The 18,556-nt window shown below is 36.1% G+C and overlaps 2 protein-coding genes across 2 annotated transcripts in view; both read left to right on the top strand.

Annotated features, from left to right (window-relative positions):
* Positions 1–708: 708 nt before the first annotated feature.
* On the top strand, positions 709–14,475 carry LOC107733143 (14-3-3 protein zeta/delta-like). Its single transcript, XM_016544655.1, has 6 exons — positions 709–813; positions 2,104–2,495; positions 10,987–11,110; positions 12,288–12,451; positions 12,545–12,640; positions 13,135–14,475. Exons 2-6 carry the CDS (start codon positions 2,202–2,204, stop codon positions 13,192–13,194), a joined length of 738 nt encoding a protein of 245 aa, XP_016400141.1. The 5' UTR covers positions 709–813; positions 2,104–2,201; the 3' UTR covers positions 13,195–14,475.
* Positions 14,476–16,319: 1,844 nt separating this feature from the next.
* Positions 16,320–18,556, top strand: part of LOC107733142 (GC-rich sequence DNA-binding factor 2-like) — a 12,082-nt gene continuing 9,845 nt past the window's right edge. Inside the window, exons 1-6 of the mRNA XM_016544654.1 lie at positions 16,320–16,637; positions 16,710–16,811; positions 16,919–17,056; positions 17,875–18,105; positions 18,200–18,297; positions 18,435–18,538. Of these exons, the coding sequence (XP_016400140.1) occupies positions 16,370–16,637; positions 16,710–16,811; positions 16,919–17,056; positions 17,875–18,105; positions 18,200–18,297; positions 18,435–18,538 (941 nt within the window). The 5' untranslated portion in view covers positions 16,320–16,369. The remainder of the gene's footprint in view (positions 16,638–16,709; positions 16,812–16,918; positions 17,057–17,874; positions 18,106–18,199; positions 18,298–18,434; positions 18,539–18,556) is intronic.

Raw genomic sequence — 18,556 nt, 5'->3', positions numbered from 1 at the left:
AAAATCTTACTGACCCCAAACCTTTGAACAGTATGTAAATCCATGATATGGTAACAGACAAAACATTAATATGAAGTTATTTTTTAATATAAATGCAAAAATGCCAGTTGTGAATAGTCACAGTTAAATGGGTTGCAATGACAACCTTGTAAAGATGTCCTCAAGGCATGGTTATATTCACAATGTGAAATGGCCACTCCTACTTTATTGTTTGAGAAAGTGTATTGCTATGTTCAGAATTCTGTCCTTCTCTTTACATCTGTACTGGGATTACAGCATCTTTTCTTATTTAAGAGCTGAACACTGTACATTTTTGCAAAATCCAAACACATCTCGACTCAACTAGCACTTAAAAGAACCAAAGCAATTATCTCTGAAATCTGATTAATTAGAGAGATGGTAGTTGGGTCTCGGTGGGTAGGCTAGATCTGCTGTTGCTGCATCCAGTTCCCAATCATGATGCTGATGGTGATGCTGGGGATGAGTAAGAGGAGGGGGGAATCACCATAGCAATAGTGACGTCATCCCCCTTGCTCTAATTGGAGGAAACCCCGTGGCTACAAGTCAGAGTCTACGGGGCAACCGAACGCTTTCGTATCGGCCCGCCTCCATTCCCCGCGCTAACCAGCTATTGGATGATCATTTGAAGTAAAACAAGTGACAGGAGGGAAGCGCGCGATCTGATTGGCTGACAGGCGGGATTAGCGACGTGCTACGGTAACACTTTCGACTGGGTTTCTCTACGACGTTTTTTTCCCTAGCCATCCAAGCTCACAGGCTATCAATCCGGTGGAGTCAACCATTGAACGAGAGGTGAGATGCAATATAATATATTTTAGCATTAAAGTTTTGTGTTTATTTATTATACAAGCTTATATTATTATATACAATTTATATTCTTTCAATGGACGGCGTAATCGGTATAACCGCGCGGTCGGTTGAGAGGCAGGAGGGGCTGCCAAACTGCGTCCATATCGATCAGGAAAAAGGGTTGATTTGCTTATTACAATGTAGTAAACATTTATTTACTTTTGATATAGGGCACTTGCATCATCCGACTGCGTATTTGTTATATATTTGTCGTCTTAAAATAATAACATGTATTGGACAAGACGAGACCCATCGCTGTTAAAGGCGGGTCGTCAGATTGCTGTAACGTTAATTGATTTTTAAAAGATGTTTAAAGATTTATTTTGCTGTAATTTGATCAAGATAGAGCTATTTGTGGTATAAACTAAAATGTATGGTAATATGCATATCTGACGGCTGATATTGTCAAATATCGCCTTGTATAGTGAGCCAATAACCTCGTTGTTACGGAAATCAGGCTGGATTTCATTGATTAATATTGACTCCGTATGATTGTGATCGGAGTATTGAACTGCAGTGTCATATTTTGTGTATTTAAGAAGACGTTAAAACAATGGGTCCACTTTGAAGATATGCACGTTTTAGTGAACAGGGCAGGGCTGTACAGATCGCACTGACACACACACACACACCCTTATCCGTGTCTCCGTGTTGCCTACCTAGATTAGGTAGGCAAAATGCTGTTTTGGTAGGCAACTCACTAGGTTCTAAGACGAATTTTAGTCCGTGTGTAGCGAATGAAAGTGTAAGATTCACACGGAAGGGCTTCTCTAACGGTGGTATGGATTTTGAGTCATTTAAGTGATTCGAATCTTTTGAATCATTCACCAAAAAGATTCGTTCGCTGATTCGTTCAGTGACTCTTTCTAATCGTTACGCCAGTAGGTGGCGACAAATTTGTCTTTTGATATGAAAGATTCATTGAATCATTCTATTAACCAGTTTTGTTCGTTCAAGAGTAAGATATCCCAGTTCATTTATGACGAGATCCGCAGAGTTCACAATCAAATTGTGTTTTTGTTGATGAAATGCTCCACTTGTATTCAAATGCTTGTGCTAAAATCTAAAATGCTAAAAAGTCTTTGAAGCCATAAAAGTAGCCACACGTTGCATCAATGTATAGTCACTAATGTATGGTAGTGAACAGAATGATTTTTTCGCATAAATGATTCATGACCACTATTCTCTAATCAATATATGGAGTTTGATTGAGTCATAATCTTTCCTCCTCAGCCTCTCCAGGGATTAAGCAGTGGTTTATTCCCCTCCATTGATCAGTCGAGTGTCCCATAGACCTAGAAACACTCACAGACTTAAAGAAAAGCAGCAGGATGGACAGAACAGAGCTCATCCAGAAGGCGAAGCTGGCCGAGCAGGCTGAGCGCTATGATGATATGGCGACCTGTATGAAGTCGGTGACCGAAGCTGGATCCGAGCTGTCTAACGAGGAGAGAAACCTGCTATCTGTCGCCTATAAGAATGTGGTGGGCGCCCGGAGGTCTGCCTGGAGGGTCATCTCCAGCATCGAGCAGAAGACTGAAGGAAACGACAAGAAACTGCAGATGGTGAAGGAATACCGGGAGAAAGTGGAGTCTGAACTGCGGGATATCTGCAACGATGTGTTGGTGAGTATATATATTCATACAATGTAAAAGAGTAGCGTTACATTTTTAGATAAAATAATTTGCAATAGCAATGGATGAACAGGAAGAAAGAAAACACCAGTCACAATTAAGAATACAAATGTCTGTAACAGGGCTACACAATTAATTGAAAAAAAAAACAAAACTGGGATATGGCTTAATGTGATTGATCAATTAATTAAATGCCGTACATGTTTTAGTGTTAAGCGTGGCACTGTGTTAATTTGCACACAAGCAGCTCATGAGCTGGTGTTTTCAGCAGGTTGTGTTTTCAACACAAACTCATCTCTACATGTGCTCTGTGTTTGGATCACTTATATTGTGCATTTGGGAACGCAATGTGCCATCTTCCCAAATAATATTTTGCAAGTGTTTGTAAAACAGCTATTGTCAACAAAAGAGAGGCTTCAAGGGCTTCTGGCAGTGTTTTGCCAAAATAACATCTTGATGGTTTAAAAAAAAAAAAAAATACAATTATATTTTTAAATATTTTTATTTTGTGATTACTTTTATTATTTTATATAATTATTCACAATTAAATATTTTCCCTCAAATAGTGCAGCCCTAGTCTGTAATAAATACCAATCCAAATCAGTATGCAAATACTACAAAGATATCATGTCATTGCTGTAGGATTGATCATTTTTTTCTTTTTCTTTTTTTTAATGTGCAATTTTGAATCTGGTCTTTGCTGAATTAATCACAAGCAAGAGTGTTGTTTTAAATATATGCACTGCTGTGATTTGACCTTATTCATATGTATGTATCATATGAGTATGTGTTCACTACATGTGTGACATGGTAGAGAACATGTCCTCTTTTCTGATGGAACAGCAGCCCAGTTTTGTCTCTCGCTGGAGACGATGGTGTCTATATTAAGGGGAGCATGCCAAGTCTTGTACAAGGGCAGTCACCGGCTCATTGTTTTTATATCTAGAATATGTAACTTGATGATGAGTCCAATTAGAAGCTGTGCAGTTTGTATTTAATACCTTTTTGTATAGCAAACCTACCTTGATCAAATTGGTATTATGTATAAAGAGAAGTATTTCCTTTTGGACCCTTCCCACAGAAGGAAGTGTTTGTTTATATAATCAAATCATGGCCCTGACTTGATGAGATGTTCAAAGTTCAGCAGTGGGTGTATGTAAAGGTGCATTCAGGTGCAGTTCTGTAACGCTTTTCGAATGCCTGCTGGGTAATAGTGAGCTATGCAGTTCCTCATTCTCAGTGCTTGTGCTACTGGTGGAATAATTTAGCTTTATCCACTCTGACACTTTGTTTCTTTAAATAAAAGCAATAATGTTTAATGTTGCCTGAAGGAGGTTTGTTCCAAAAATGGAAGCTGTGGTTTATTTTCTCACAGAAAGAGCTGAAATTGTAGCATGAGGCTCTTATTGTGGTCTATTCATAGAGAAGACCATAATTCATTACCATTAGACTGTGTTTTATGTGTGAGTGTTTTGTATAGACAATTGCTAAATATAGTATTGTACAACAGTATTGTATTATTCACTAATGTCTCATGTAGTGGTCTCCCAATATGTTTTTTTTTTTTTTAATGTTAGATGCCAGTACCATGTAAGCCACCTATGTACATAATAGGCCTACAATTTAGTGACATCATATGAGTTATAGACAAAGTTGATAATTATTAAATATATTCATTTTTTTTTATTAGTATTGGATAATAATTATCAGTATTGTTCTGTATTGGATATTAATTCAACCCTCTACGGACACCTTGGCAATTGAATCGCCATTGGCTATTTTATATATATAATAAATGTTTGTAAAATGGCACAGTTTTTTAAATATCTGAAAGTACACTCTTAACATCAGTCAGTCGAGCATTATAATATGATAATTAAGTATTATTTAATGATAGAACTTTAGTAATTAGAATTTAAACTTGAAATTTAAAAGTCATTTTAATTGAACGTAGGACTGGTGGTGGTGCTTTTTTGGTCATTCAGTGTTTCTGTAAAAAAATTGGGAAAAAAATAACACAAATACTGATTAGATAATAATGATACGAATTCTACTAATAAGAACACTATAAAACGCACTAAGGATTAATGAGCTTCTGGATTAATGAATATTAATCAGGTTGTGTGCGTTCGCTCGAACTGATTTGCTGAAATCAAAACAGGGACGATAATAGGTGAGCGCCAGCCAATGAGATTGCCGTTTGCGCATTAGTTCCGCCCACTACCGGAGAAAGCGGCAGTTCTTAAAAGCTAAAGAATTCCAAAGGAACGCTGTTATTTTGACAGGAAAATACAACAAAGAATATTGTTTACATGTCGCGCGTCAATTCAGAGTCAGAGTAAAATCTGAGAATTTATTAGCCATTGGCTAATATTAGACATAATTTAGTCGCCCAGAGTGAAGATTTAGTCGCATATGCGAGTGATTTACTTGCAATGTAGAGGGTTGTTAATTGGATATTTCATCTATTTTTTACACATCTAACAGTGTTTTTAGTGTTTTTAATCTTTAAACTACTACTATTAATTTAAATGTAAACTTTAGTAAATCTTAGGGATGCACCGATACTGGTATCGGTATCGGGCCCGATACTGAGCTCCTGTACTCGTACTCGTTAAAATGCCCCGATACCAAACGCCGATACCACACAGCATGTGATAAGTGCCATATTCAGACAAAGAAACACCGACAACAGAACAACAGACAGCAGAATGGAGTTAAGGATGTCTACTACGAAGTATATGTATGCAATGAATATAAACCATTCCGTATTAATGCCTGTATAGCTAATTTGCGCCAGTTGGTAAGCAAATCACGCTAAGTGGATTGAGCGCGCGTCGGCGCAGATGCGCGAGCTTGTCGAGTGAATATACCTTTCTCACAGACATCATTGGAAAGTTTATAGTTCGGTCGGATATGTCAAAGACAAGTAAGTAAAACAATGCACAAGTTACTTAACGGTAGGGAGAGAGCGAGAGAGAGCACGCGCGCACTTCTGTTGTGTGATCTTTGATGTTCACTCACTGAGCACACGCATCATTTGAATTAAAACGAAATCGTACAAATAAAACCATTCATAGGGGCATTCACTATAATCATCATTTATTTTCAACCTTAGGCATACACGACTTTCTAGCGAAAGTGAATCTAGCAGCCTGTGTGAAATGCGCTAGACTGTACTATTCTGCATCAGTACAAACACGTGCAGGCGTTGCGTGTGTTTTGCTTGCTTGAGTGTTTCTGCATTATATGAGTGGCTTTGGAATATAAATCGCAGCACGTTTCAGATGAAAAAACGCGACTTCTATTTCTGAAAATATCACAGTTAGGAGATTTATAACGAGTGGTTCCCTGCATTATTACAGCAAAGCGCGTGATTACAGTACTAAGCCGCTGCTCTAATGCTATTAAATTAAAGATGATGTACCATAGAGCAAAAAATGAACAGTGAAAGTAACAAAAACTTGTAAAATACATTTTAATGGGCATAATTAAGTGTGAAAATAACCGAAGGATATACAGTGAAACCAAAAATGATTCAGAGACCAGATATAATTTTTGATATTTTTTTACTAGTGGGTGCAGGACACTATAGTTCATTTATGTAAGTGAGGATAGCAAAATAAAGTAAACTGTGACAAATCATACCCAAAAATTCTTCATACAGTGGACTACCAGTAAAATGTATACAAATTTGTGTCCAAAAATTATTCAGACCGAGTCTGGGAAAAAAACTGAAGTTGAGGTTTTCATGAAGCTGGGTGACAGCATGCCCAGGAGACTACAGGCTGTCATTGAGGCTAAGGGTTGCCCGACAAAGTATTCATAGTTGTGTAAATAATACTGTCATACTAACAGCTGTCTGAATAATTTTTGGTTGATTGTAATCTATTACATACCTTTCTATCAAAGTTATCTGACATTATCAAGCTGAATTTGTTCTGACATAGTTTAACTCTGAGTTCTTGTCATATTTTATTACCATTTTCTAAACTATAGCGAATAAACTGTGATAATGTGAGAAATGTTGAAGGTGTCTGAATAAATTTTGGTTTGACTGTATCTATTTGATAAATGAAGTTAACCAACTAACATTATACATACTCTTTTGGTTTCTGTACCCAATATTTAAAAAATGTACAAATGCAATAAAAATATCAGTATCGGTACTCGGTATCGGCAAGTAGCAAAAATAAAAATATCGGCATCGGGCGAGTACTGGAAAAAGTGGTATCGGTGCATCCCTAGTAAATCTCAAAATGAATATCCATTTTTCTTAATGTACATAATGCTGTGATGCCTAAATCCACTTGTAGCATTTAAAACAATTGATTTTAGTGTTTCATTTTAATTTAATTAGACAAAATAGTGTAGAATATTAAAGTCGTGCTGTAACTGAAGTAACGACAGAAGACTGAATTGTGACATTGTGATTAACAATTATCAAAATTCTTATAAAAAAAGCCCTAAAATAGATGGATCAATTGTTCACAATATTTAGAAAATAGATGGGTGAATTTCCGTTTCATGCCAACTTCGGCCATTTATTGATTATCTGCCATCACATGAAAATATTTATTGGTTTTATCGGTTTCTACCTGGTCTTCAAGAAAGTGCTTCCTGTGGAAATACAAAATATTCACAATCAGCCACTGTCTTTCTGGTAAATCAGTGGGGCTGTTATCAGTGGTTTTGCTGTAGTCTGGTCTAAACCCATGTAAGCGGTGAACTGTGTTTGTGCAGTGAGTCATGGCCGGTTTCTGTGCACGGCTTTAGCGAGAACTCCAGCTTGATTTCCCAGCTCGTCTGTGATGGCTGAGGGTGTGTCTGTGACTCATCTCACTGTTGAATCTGCTCTGGGATCAAGGTTGTTCCACACCCCCACCTGTCCAGACAGCCTCCCACATGCTGCCAGCTCTCATACTCTCAGTACGGAGGACTACGCTCACTGAACAAGTGGCAAGTGTTTCCTGCATTTATCATTGATTTATATTTGTTGAACATCAGGGGAATGTATAAAGACATTCACCTGTATGTGTTCATGATCAACAACTAAAAATATCCGGAGTCTGACCATAATTATCTTGAAATGTATTGTTGAATGTGGTTCTTTTGTTACAAATCCACCACTTTCACTGTAGCTGGCGTGAACTTAGAAATGTAACTTCTCAGAAAGGGATTTCGCTTCCAGAATGTACAGAAATTACTGTTTGCACACTAAACCCTCACTGAGATGTGATTTCTATAAATTCATCCCCTTTATAGCACCAACACTAAAAATATTAAAGCTTAAACAATGATGGAAGACTAGTTGACAATCCTTACTATACGTTACTTTTTTACTATAAGTTTGGAGTCAATGAGATTTTGTTTTGTTTTGAAGTCTCTTATGCTCAACAAGCCTCAAAAATACAGTTAAACACTAATATTGTGAAAGATTACAATTTAAAATAGGTTTTCTATTTTAATATATTTTCAAATGTAATTTATTCCTGTGATGCAAAGCTGAATTTTTAGCAGCCATTATTCCAGTCTTCAGTGTCACATGATCCATCAGAAGTCATTCTAATGCTGATTTGACCCTCAAGAAACATTTCTTATAACTATTGCAAATCGCAGTTGTGCTGCTCAATATTTTGTGGAAACTGATATGAAAAGGTAATATAAGTGCATCCAGATAAATGAAGCCTAATACAAAGATTGTTAATGCTCAGTTTTGTACTATTTTATGTACATCTGCTTTTAGTCTTCTCAGAAGCTTCTAAATTTTTAGGTCAGAAATGGGAAGCTGGGATAGCACTGACCTTGTTTCTCTGGATTGGTCATCGGTGACTGGCATCTCTGTGCTGAGAATCCCTGAAAAGTGTGAAGAATGAAAAAAATGCTCTGGCAGGCCTTTCTACTCAGGCAAGCAAGAAGAAACAGGCCCTCGTGTCAGAGAATGTTTCTAACACTTTCAAATGTAATTTATTCCTGTGATGCAAAGCTGAATTTTTAGCAGCCATTATTCCAGTCTTCAGTGTCACATGATCCATCAGAAGTCATTCTAATGCTGATTTGACCCTCAAGAAACATTTCTTATAACTATTGCAAATCGCAGTTGTGCTGCTCAATATTTTGTGGAAACTGATATGAAAAGGTAATATAAGTGCATCCAGATAAATGAAGCCTAATACAAAGATTGTTAATGCTCAGTTTTGTACTATTTTATGTACATCTGCTTTTAGTCTTCTCAGAAGCTTCTAAATTTTTAGGTCAGAAATGGGAAGCTGGGATAGCACTGACCTTGTTTCTCTGGATTGGTCATCGGTGACTGGCATCTCTGTGCTGAGAATCCCTGACAAGTGTGAAGAATGAAAAAAATGCTCTGGCAGGCCTTTCTACTCAGGCAAGCAAGAAGAAACAGGCCCTTGTGTCAGAGAATGTTTCTAACACTTTTGGTTTTGTCTGTTTTGAAGCTTCTGGGTGCAGTCTGTACTCCTCAAGACAAAACATTATTTACAGGCCTTTCATAAAGGGAGATTCTGTCATTTACTCATCACAAAAGTTGTTTTGAAATACTATACAATGGAAGTCAATTGACTTTCATTATAAGGCCAAAAATATATGTTCCACAGAATAAAGTCAGTCATTCAGGGTGAGTGATTGTTGACTCAATTTTTATTTTTGGGTGAACTATCCTGTTAATCACTGAGTGAGCAATGAAATGTTGGACTATCCTAGATTTGAGCAAACCTCCTACCAGTTCAGCATGTTTCCTGTTTCCTTATGATTTCTGTTGTAATGGTGTTTGCGAAGCACAGAAGCAGAACGCTGTGATGTGTAGGAGGATGGAGAGAAATATTAAGCTCTTGATGGTGCATTTTTTGACCTGATCTTACCATAGCGTGGTAAGGAGTGGGTCATACCTCATGATGTTGTGTTGGCCTTTCTGTGGTAATCTGTCTCATCCTTGGTGTGGTGGTTAATCTGGTATTTACCCGTGCCTTAAAGCTGTTGCTTTCCCTGAAACAGATTACTGTTAGATGGGTAGACGGATGCAGAAAGATGGAGCTTCAGGTCTCTGAGACGGAGATTAAGCTTAATCTTGGACTAAAACGAAGGAAGGAAATCACCTTGAAACTGCTTCGAGTCTGCATGGGAACGGCACTAACAGGAGGATAAGCTGATATTTAACCTGTATTTAAGATCATTCACCTGGTGGTTTGCATGTTTCTTGGGGCCTAAAGAAATTACTAGAGCCCGACCGATACGGGTTTTTTTGGGGCCGATACCGATATTTGGGAATTAAAAAATATTGATATATCGGCCGATATTCTTTGTGTATATTATAGTACAGTACCAGTCAAAAGTTTGGACACTTTCTCATTCGTGTGTCCAAACATTTGACTGGTACTATATATAGAATACAGTATATACATAAACAGAATATATATACATAAACACATTTTTTGCAATGATCACTCAAATGTGGTGATCAAACACTTATAATGACGTGACAGAGATATGTAATGGAGGCAGGGCATTTAACAATTTAACAAACTATTCAAAATGAGTCTGACATCAGTGCACTGAACAGTAAAGTGGAAGTTTATTCAACTTTATTTAAATTCAATCCCATTCAACTTTATTCTGTTGAAGTTTTCACTTTGAAACATTCATTCACGGATTTGCGCTACTGTCTTCACACACAGACGGAACTTACTAGAGAAGTGTGAAGTGTGACATAATTTACCTCTGTAAATAAATATAAATTCACGTCTCACGCTCTTTAATGCCCTTTGAATGCAACGTGGACGTTCCCTTAAAATTGGAATCATGGCGGAATATCATGTGAAGTCCACTTCGCGGGGCACTTACGGTCGAATAAGACGACGCTTGAATGCTGCTGCCTGAACAAGAGACCTCCTTACTGAAGTGAAAGTGTTGGCTGGTGTCACTATCTCGCGAACCCACCCCCGCGTGGATAGCCCCCGGGGTTCGGGAGTTACGGGTGGTTAAATTCGCGGTCCGGCGCCGACCGATCTAGCGATCCCGGGGGGCTACCGACGCGCGGAGGGTGGCATTCAGGTCGAGGAGCCCTCTCGAATGCCACCCTCCGTGCGTCGGTCCGGTCGGATCCGCCGCGCTGTTACGGAGATATGGCCGTTCAAAGTTTCAATGGTTTTCCATAGACTTAAGCTTTAAAGCGTTTCATCCAGGTCACCAGTAGCAAACAATGGAGCGCTCTCTGCTGGACAAACTAAGTAATTACACCATTTCAAGCATTTTATCTGCGTTATATGCTCTGTAAAAAAAAAAAATCGTATCGGCGGCATATTCGCCGATACCGATATATCGGCGACAGGCTCATATCGGCCGATAATATCGGCTAAACGATATATCGGTCGGGCTCTAGAAATTACATGAAGAAAGTGTCTAAATGTGGACTTAGACAAGCTTTTCCTCTGTTTAATTTCTTTCTTTTACTCTTCTTCTACAGGAGCTGCTGAACAAATATTTAATCCAGAATTCCACAAATCCTGAGAGCAAAGTCTTCTACCTGAAGATGAAGGGTGACTACTACAGATACCTTGCTGAAGTCGCCTCAGGAGACGACAAGAAAAGTAAGAATATTTGGCTGCTGGTTTTGTGGGTTTTACAAACATTTCCGTAAAATGTAGGACTGGACTTTCCTTGGTATGATGTAACTGGAAACATCTAAACAAGGGGAAGTTTGTCTTGTGTCTCAGTATAGGCTGATCATTATCTGCTCAATACAGATACTCATTCTCACCAACAAATTTTTGAACTTTCTTTTTGGCTCATATTAGCAATTTCATATTTATATTTTTGGGATTGACCTAGTTTTAGCAGCGTTTCTTTTTGTAGGTTTGTGTGCCTCAACAGTAAGGATTTTTTATTTTATTTTATTCTTTTTGCTGCCAACATTTTCACTGGCCCCACCACAAAAACATAAGCAATAAAAAAAATTTAAACATAGTGTTTGTAGTATTATTTATTATATTATCAAAAATGTTTAAGTAAAGTATTTATTATATTAATTATAATATTAGTAGTATTTATTATATTTATTTAAAGGGGTCATATGATGTTGCTAAAAAGAACATTATAATTTCTGAAACGCGTGTGATTGAAATGAAGAGCTTGTAACACTCCAAAGAGAAAGAAAAATTTAAATCGCATCATATGACCTCTTTATTTAATATTTATTATTTTTGTTTTTTATTTCTTAACAATTTATTTGAGTAAGTTAAATTTAATAAATGTATAATATTTACATACAAATATTTATATTTCTTGCAAGTAAAATATTTATATATATATTAGTATTTATTATATTTATATATATATTTTTTTTTTACAAAAAATACATTATTTTAATTTGTTATAAAAGGTAGCAAGTATAAAACTATAGCTGTATAGCTGTATAACTGTAACAACCGGAATTCATCATAATTGCAATTTTGCCTATGAAGATGCTAAATATTTCGGATTGATTAATGACTATGAAGCCATTCAAAATTATGATTCTCAAATTTTTCTTGCATTTTCGACATTTCACATTTATGTTAGCAAACTAGATAATGTAACATTTAAATCACAATTTGCAACAACAGTATAACAAAAAAATTGCAAGACAAATGCATGTACAACATCAATGAATGTAAGATTTAGTAAATCAGCACTGGCCTGAAACTTCACCATATTATTGAGTGCTTCTTTGACATTATTGTACCCAATATGAATTGCGAGCCTAACCAAGTATATATTTTTTTACAGCAACCATAGAGAACTCTCAGGATGCTTATCAGAAAGCATTTGATATAAGCAAGACAGAGATGCAGCCCACACATCCCATACGTCTGGGACTGGCCCTCAACTTTTCTGTCTTTTTCTACGAGATCCTTAACTCTCCAGAAAAGGCCTGCGCCCTTGCTAAACAGGTACTTTTGAAATGGCCATGCTTGCGGTATATCTTTCATTTTATGATATATAAACTTTCATTTTTTTAAGAATGTGTTTTTGTACAAATTTAGGCATTTGATGAGGCCATAGCAGAGCTTGATACGCTGAATGAAGAGTCTTACAAAGACAGCACTCTTATCATGCAGCTACTGAGAGACAACCTCACAGTAAGTAACGGCAGAGAAATTTCATTTTCTCACAGGTGATTCATTTTTGAGGGCAAACATGACCAGTTATGGTTTGATATAGTGGTGTGATGTACCATAAAAACGGAGAGATGCAATTTAAGAGATCAGTCAAGGAGAAAATGACCATTGTTTTCAGTGCTAGCATTAACAAACTATTAGAAACATTTTTGTTTTATTAGCCAATGGCTAATGTTAGACATTATTTAGTCACCCAGAGTAAGATTTAGTCGCATATGCGAGTGATTTACTCGCAATGTAGAGGGTTGTAATTGAAATATAGCTGAAATAATATTATTAGATAAAAAAAAACTAAGAAATGTTGCCTTGGCAAATGACTGAAATACTAAAATTATTAATTGAAAAAAAAAAAAAAGGCTAGATGAAAATATTAATAAAAACTATAACAGTATATAACGAATACTAAAATAATACGGAATGTGTTCTGACCATGTCATATTTTCCTCTTCCATCAGTTATGGACATCCGACAACGCACCAGATGAGGGAGAAGGAGGCGAGGGAGGAGAGAACTAGACCACACGCTCCTTCAGCTCCAACCTTTTTACACATCTCCATTCCTTATCACTCCATGTCAGAATTCCTCCAGTAAAGATCAAACCCATGATTAACGAAGAGCTGTTTATGAAGAAAAAAAAAAAATCAGTCTTTTCACAATGCAGCTTTTGGACAAGAAAAGAAAGATATTTGGGGTGAAACCCTGTTCCTTAGTTTGTTTGTCTTGGCCTTTCATAATGTGCAGTTTCTGCTGTAGAGAAGTATGAGTAGTGTCAAACATAATCCTAAAGTAATAGTTAATGGAAAATAAATTAATGAATAAATTAAAAATAAGGACATGCATTTCATCACAGGTAAGTCTCGAGACTAAAAAGTAATCGCAGGGATATTAAAAGCATTTAGACAACCATATACACCTACTGTATCATGTACTTTTAACACACTTACCTGTTTGACCTAAGCACTACCACGGGTTGTGCACTTCCACTGAAAGCAGTGATCAGTCACGCTTTAAATAGTTCAATATGGAAATTTAAAAAAGACACTTGTTGAAATGGCGTACGTTTCAAACAGCATTTTACTTGGAAATATTAGCATCTGCAGTAGTATGTAGTATCTGACGGTCCTCAGTTTATGAACGGTTTAATAATATATTTACTTTAAGTTTTTTTACTTGATTTTGGCCTGTTTAGTGTTCCCTTTGCTTTTATTTTGTGGAAACCATCCATAGAAATTAAAACCATTTGTAAGACGACTTAGGGCATATTTGATTTGATTTGTTTAGTAATGCTATGATAAAAGTGAAACTGTTTGGTTAGCAGTACCCCACTAGCATGCAGAACAATTCTGACACAATCTGTGGCACAGTTCGGGAATATGGTTTTGATGGTCACCTATAAACGACCCACTCTAGAAACTTGTTTCACATAACGCATGTTATGAATGATAGAAACCAGGAATGAGTATCTCGATTCTGACTGCTTGTGGTGAATTTGTGTTGTTGGCAGATAACATTGCCTGTGTATGTCCAGAACACTGGAATGAGAATCTGATCAGTACTTTTCAATGCATTGTGCACAGGTGTGTGGTTGTCCAGAGAGTGTCATTATAGATTTGACCACTATTACATGTTTTGTTTCTCCTTTTTGTCTTTTATTCTATTGTGTATGTGATTTTTGTTTTTCTCTCTCTTTTTTATTTTTTCATTTCCCATGAATTTTAGTATCACAAAAGCCTTGTGAAAATGTTTTATGCCCTATGTATGTTATGAAACATGCTTAATTACATTTTATAAACCAGTTTGCTGTCTTGTTTTTTTTTTTTTGCCTCATTTTTAACAGTGGAAGTAATTCAATTCAATTCAGAATTGCTTTATTGGCATGACTGTAAATGATACAATATTGTCAAAGCTTAGTATACATGTACAAAAAGATATAAAATAATAATATAATAACAATAATAATAATTAAATGAACATCACAGTAATAGAATGGAATATTATAACATCTTAGAAGTAACTTTGGAGAGTTATACGGGAGACCTGGACTAGTTGCCCAAAGGGCTCTATCTAAGTCACTGTAAGGTTGCAAGTTAAAAGTCTGTTTGCACAAATGTATTGTGTCTTGTTTTGTTGGTTTCAAACATATAATTCAAAGCGGTGTTAAGCTCAATCCTCCAAACCTAAATGTGTTTATATTTTAGAAGTAACATCGTATACACTGACAAAAGTCAGGAAGAATCAAACTCATCTGTGTTCTTTGGATAAAGTCACCCATAGAATTATTAGAATAGTTATATCAGTTATAAATGTGTGTGCGTGTGTATATATATACTGTATATATGCGTAGTTGACAAATAGGCAGTAAAAAGTTTTTTTTTGTTTTTTTTTTGTAAAAGACCATTTTTGAAGAAGATACATAAATTTATGTAGTGTGAAGTCTGATGTTTGAGAAAATATAAGGGGTCACTAACTTTGTCGATTATTTCAGTTTTGTTTTTTGCTTTTTTTTTACATTTTTACTGAACTTTTTAAGATACATCGAGATAAAACAAATCTGTGGTTCTTTTGTGTGTTACACCATAGGACATTATGTCACACTAAAGAACAGAAATGGTAGTTATTGCTTTAAATAGAAGGTGAGAAGTATTACATTAAAGTATTTCTATTTAACTTTAAGCATGTCAAAGGAGAAAGAAAGTTTAATTTTGACAAACAATATCAACATGTTTTTTAAACAAAACAATTTTAATCAACAAACTTCAGTCATTTAGTCACTTGGTCAATCAGAGTGTCAATCAGAAACTCTTCTAGAGCCTCCATGCTGCATGTGCAGTAATTTTTTTAATTGCATGGCTGTTTTTATTTTAAGGCATCATTTAGATTCTATTTACTTTCTGCATCACTCTCTTATGATCCCTGTTAATTTTCACTCTATATTTCTGTGTCCTCTCACACTCATTTCTCTCCCTCGATTCTTTGTTTCAAAAACAAAGTATGACATTTTATATTTTTATAACACGTTATAACAGTACACGTTTTCTGCAAAAATATCAGAAAATAGTTTCATTCATGTAATTATTGCATTTAAGAACATTGAAAATGTTTAGTAATTTTAAAGTCTAACAGCACCCCATATAATATGACAACCATACAAAAAAAAAAAATCCTGGAAATGTTACTTTCTAATTTATTTACTCATAACCTTTACCCAAATATTACACTAGACATGACCTTGTCTACCGAATTCTTATTATGAAGACATAACTCACATAGTATAACACATGCTTCAGCACCCTCAGTTAGTTGTGAGACTAATTTACATATTTTATTTTTTCCCGATTTTTTTATTATTCCAAAATAAATAGGGAAGCAAACACTGAAGATAGCATTTCCAGTTTTAATTCTTCAGAAGCTTATATTAAAACCACAATAAAATGTTAAAGGCCCTGGGGCTAAGCAGCCTTAACTGATTTAATTTTACATACATCGACAAGATTCCGTTTGGATACATTTGCCAGGTGTATTTGAAGACGTTGACACAACTACACTTTTCACAATTAATTAAATATACAATCGATTTCGTTATTCAAGTACAGGACTTTTATTGTGAAATGTTTTTAAACGTCGACCAGGAAGTACAAAATACGCCACTGCAAGTGGTCGATTTCACGTTCACACTGGATTGCATTTAACATGTTTAATAAAAATCCACGCAGAAATTTGAGGCAAAGAAAAAATGAATCTAGTGATGAGGATGAGAATGACAAGCTCGGCGGCGGTGATGCCAGAAAGGAAACGGAGAAAGCAGATTTGGCGCGAGGAGGGATTTCAAGTAGTTCAAAGACTCGCGAGTGTGACTGCAGTGACGCTGACGACGAGCCCTCAGCCACTGCGCTCCAGTCCAGAGACATCAAACAGCAGTCAAAGAGCAATACACTCAGCTTTCTTGACGAAAAAGACTGTGAGTATTTTATTATAACCTCTCATAAGCACTAAATAGATCGGTTTTAACGAAGAAACTTGACTCTTACAGCCACCGAGGAGAGTTTTGCAGTGAAACGTTCAGTCAACAGAGAGGTTGTGTTCCAAGCTCGGAAAAAAGAAGGTTCTCCTGCATCGTTACCAAGCTTTCAAGGTGTCTCTCTTGTTTTACAGAAACTGTAATAAGGGCACAGTTCTGCAGATTCATGCTGTTCATCAGCCAGTGACCGTTATGATCAATAACACTTAATTTGTTTTCAGTGAAGAAGAGTAATAAGGATGTCAGTGTGCAGTCTGACAGTGATTCTGATGGCTCTGCTGAAGACATTCCTCCTGACAGCGATGATGGAAGCTCTTCTACCATGTCAAGTTCATCTGGGTCTTCAAAAGCACAAAGAGGTTTGACTGCATCATTTGCCTCTTAGCAACCAATAACCCTCCAGAGTTCCTCACTTAGGGCTCACACTTATGATAATTTGTTTAAATATTTTGTATTTGGTTTAAAAAATGTTTATTCTTTAATATTTGTATTTTGAGGGGATTTCGTGCTACTAGACAACATTCACGTCTAAACGACGCACTATTTATTTCTGTATAAAATAAAAATAAAACTGTATTATATTAATACAGGGGTTTATATACATGGGGCTGTGTACTCCCAAAATTGCTCTGTGTTTTCATATTTCCCATTTATTTCCTGTGCTGGTCATTTTTGATCACAAATATCTCAAGTGGGTCTTTTTTAAAAGATCATTCAGCCTTTTCTTATCAATTTTCCTTGTGTGTTCAAATAGCAAGTACCACAAAAGTACTGTGTATATTTATTATGTATATATAAATGCACACACATGCATGTATATATTTAAGAAAAATATGTTTTGTTTATATATATATAAAATATTTATATATATTATGTAAATTATATATACATGTAAATATTTTTAAAATGTATGTTTGTGTATTTATATATATAAACAGTACTCACACATATATTGTGTAAACAAAAACTTTTATTTTTGGATGTGATTAATCATTTGACACTAGTATAAATTTCATAATGTTAGATTTTTCGATCTAAAATGACCAAAGACCAGAGTTAAAGCAATAGTAAAAAAAACGTATAAAAAGTATAAATTAGTAAAGTATAAAAATTGTCATTATTTACTCACTAACACTTAAGTCTGGTTGTTAATGTCATTATTTGTCCAATGCTGCAGTCATCATTCCTGATGCTAGAAAGATTCGTGCTGCCAAAGAGAAAAGGAGACAAGCCAGAGCCCAGCAAGATTACATCTCGCTGGATTCACCCCACACTCCTGGAAGCCTACAGGAAGAAGGTCCGAGCAGCGGAGAACAAAACAGTGACAATGAGCTGGACGATCATGAGCGCAGAATCGAGTTTGCACCCAAACCCAAGACTCTGAGAGAGCGAATGGCTGAGAAGATGGGTGAGAAACCGTGATGCTACTTGTGTATATTAAGACACTAAGTAGTTGGGAGATAGATGACATGTTCTGTATGTTCTGTGTTTGTGTTCTGTAGGGAGGGATAGTGATGAGAGTTTTTCTGATAGCCAGGAGGAGGAAGACCAGCAGATGTGGGAAGAACAGCAGATAGGAAAAGGTGTCAAAAGACACCAAGTGAGACCCTCCGCTGTGACATGAAGGCTCAGTTATTCTCCTTGAGCTTTTTTGCATTGTATATAACATAACTTTAAACTGCTTTTTATTACACACTGCTCCCATAGTGTTTCAAGGACCTTTCCTTGTATTCTCAGAAGGAATGGCAGGCTCCTAGACCAGCCCGACAGAAGAAAATGGACATCCCCGAAACACTTCCACCAGCCAGTATTGATGTCATTAAGAAGAGAATCATTGCAAAGTAAGCTGCAGAGCTGCA

Source organism: Sinocyclocheilus rhinocerous, unplaced genomic scaffold, assembly GCF_001515625.1.
Source record: "Sinocyclocheilus rhinocerous isolate Xijiao unplaced genomic scaffold, SAMN03320098_v1.1 scaffold8, whole genome shotgun sequence".
Taxonomy (NCBI): Eukaryota; Metazoa; Chordata; class Actinopteri; order Cypriniformes; family Cyprinidae; genus Sinocyclocheilus; species Sinocyclocheilus rhinocerous.
The sequence above is the reverse complement of the archived record's forward strand: the minus strand, read 5'-3'. Positions and strand labels throughout refer to the sequence as shown.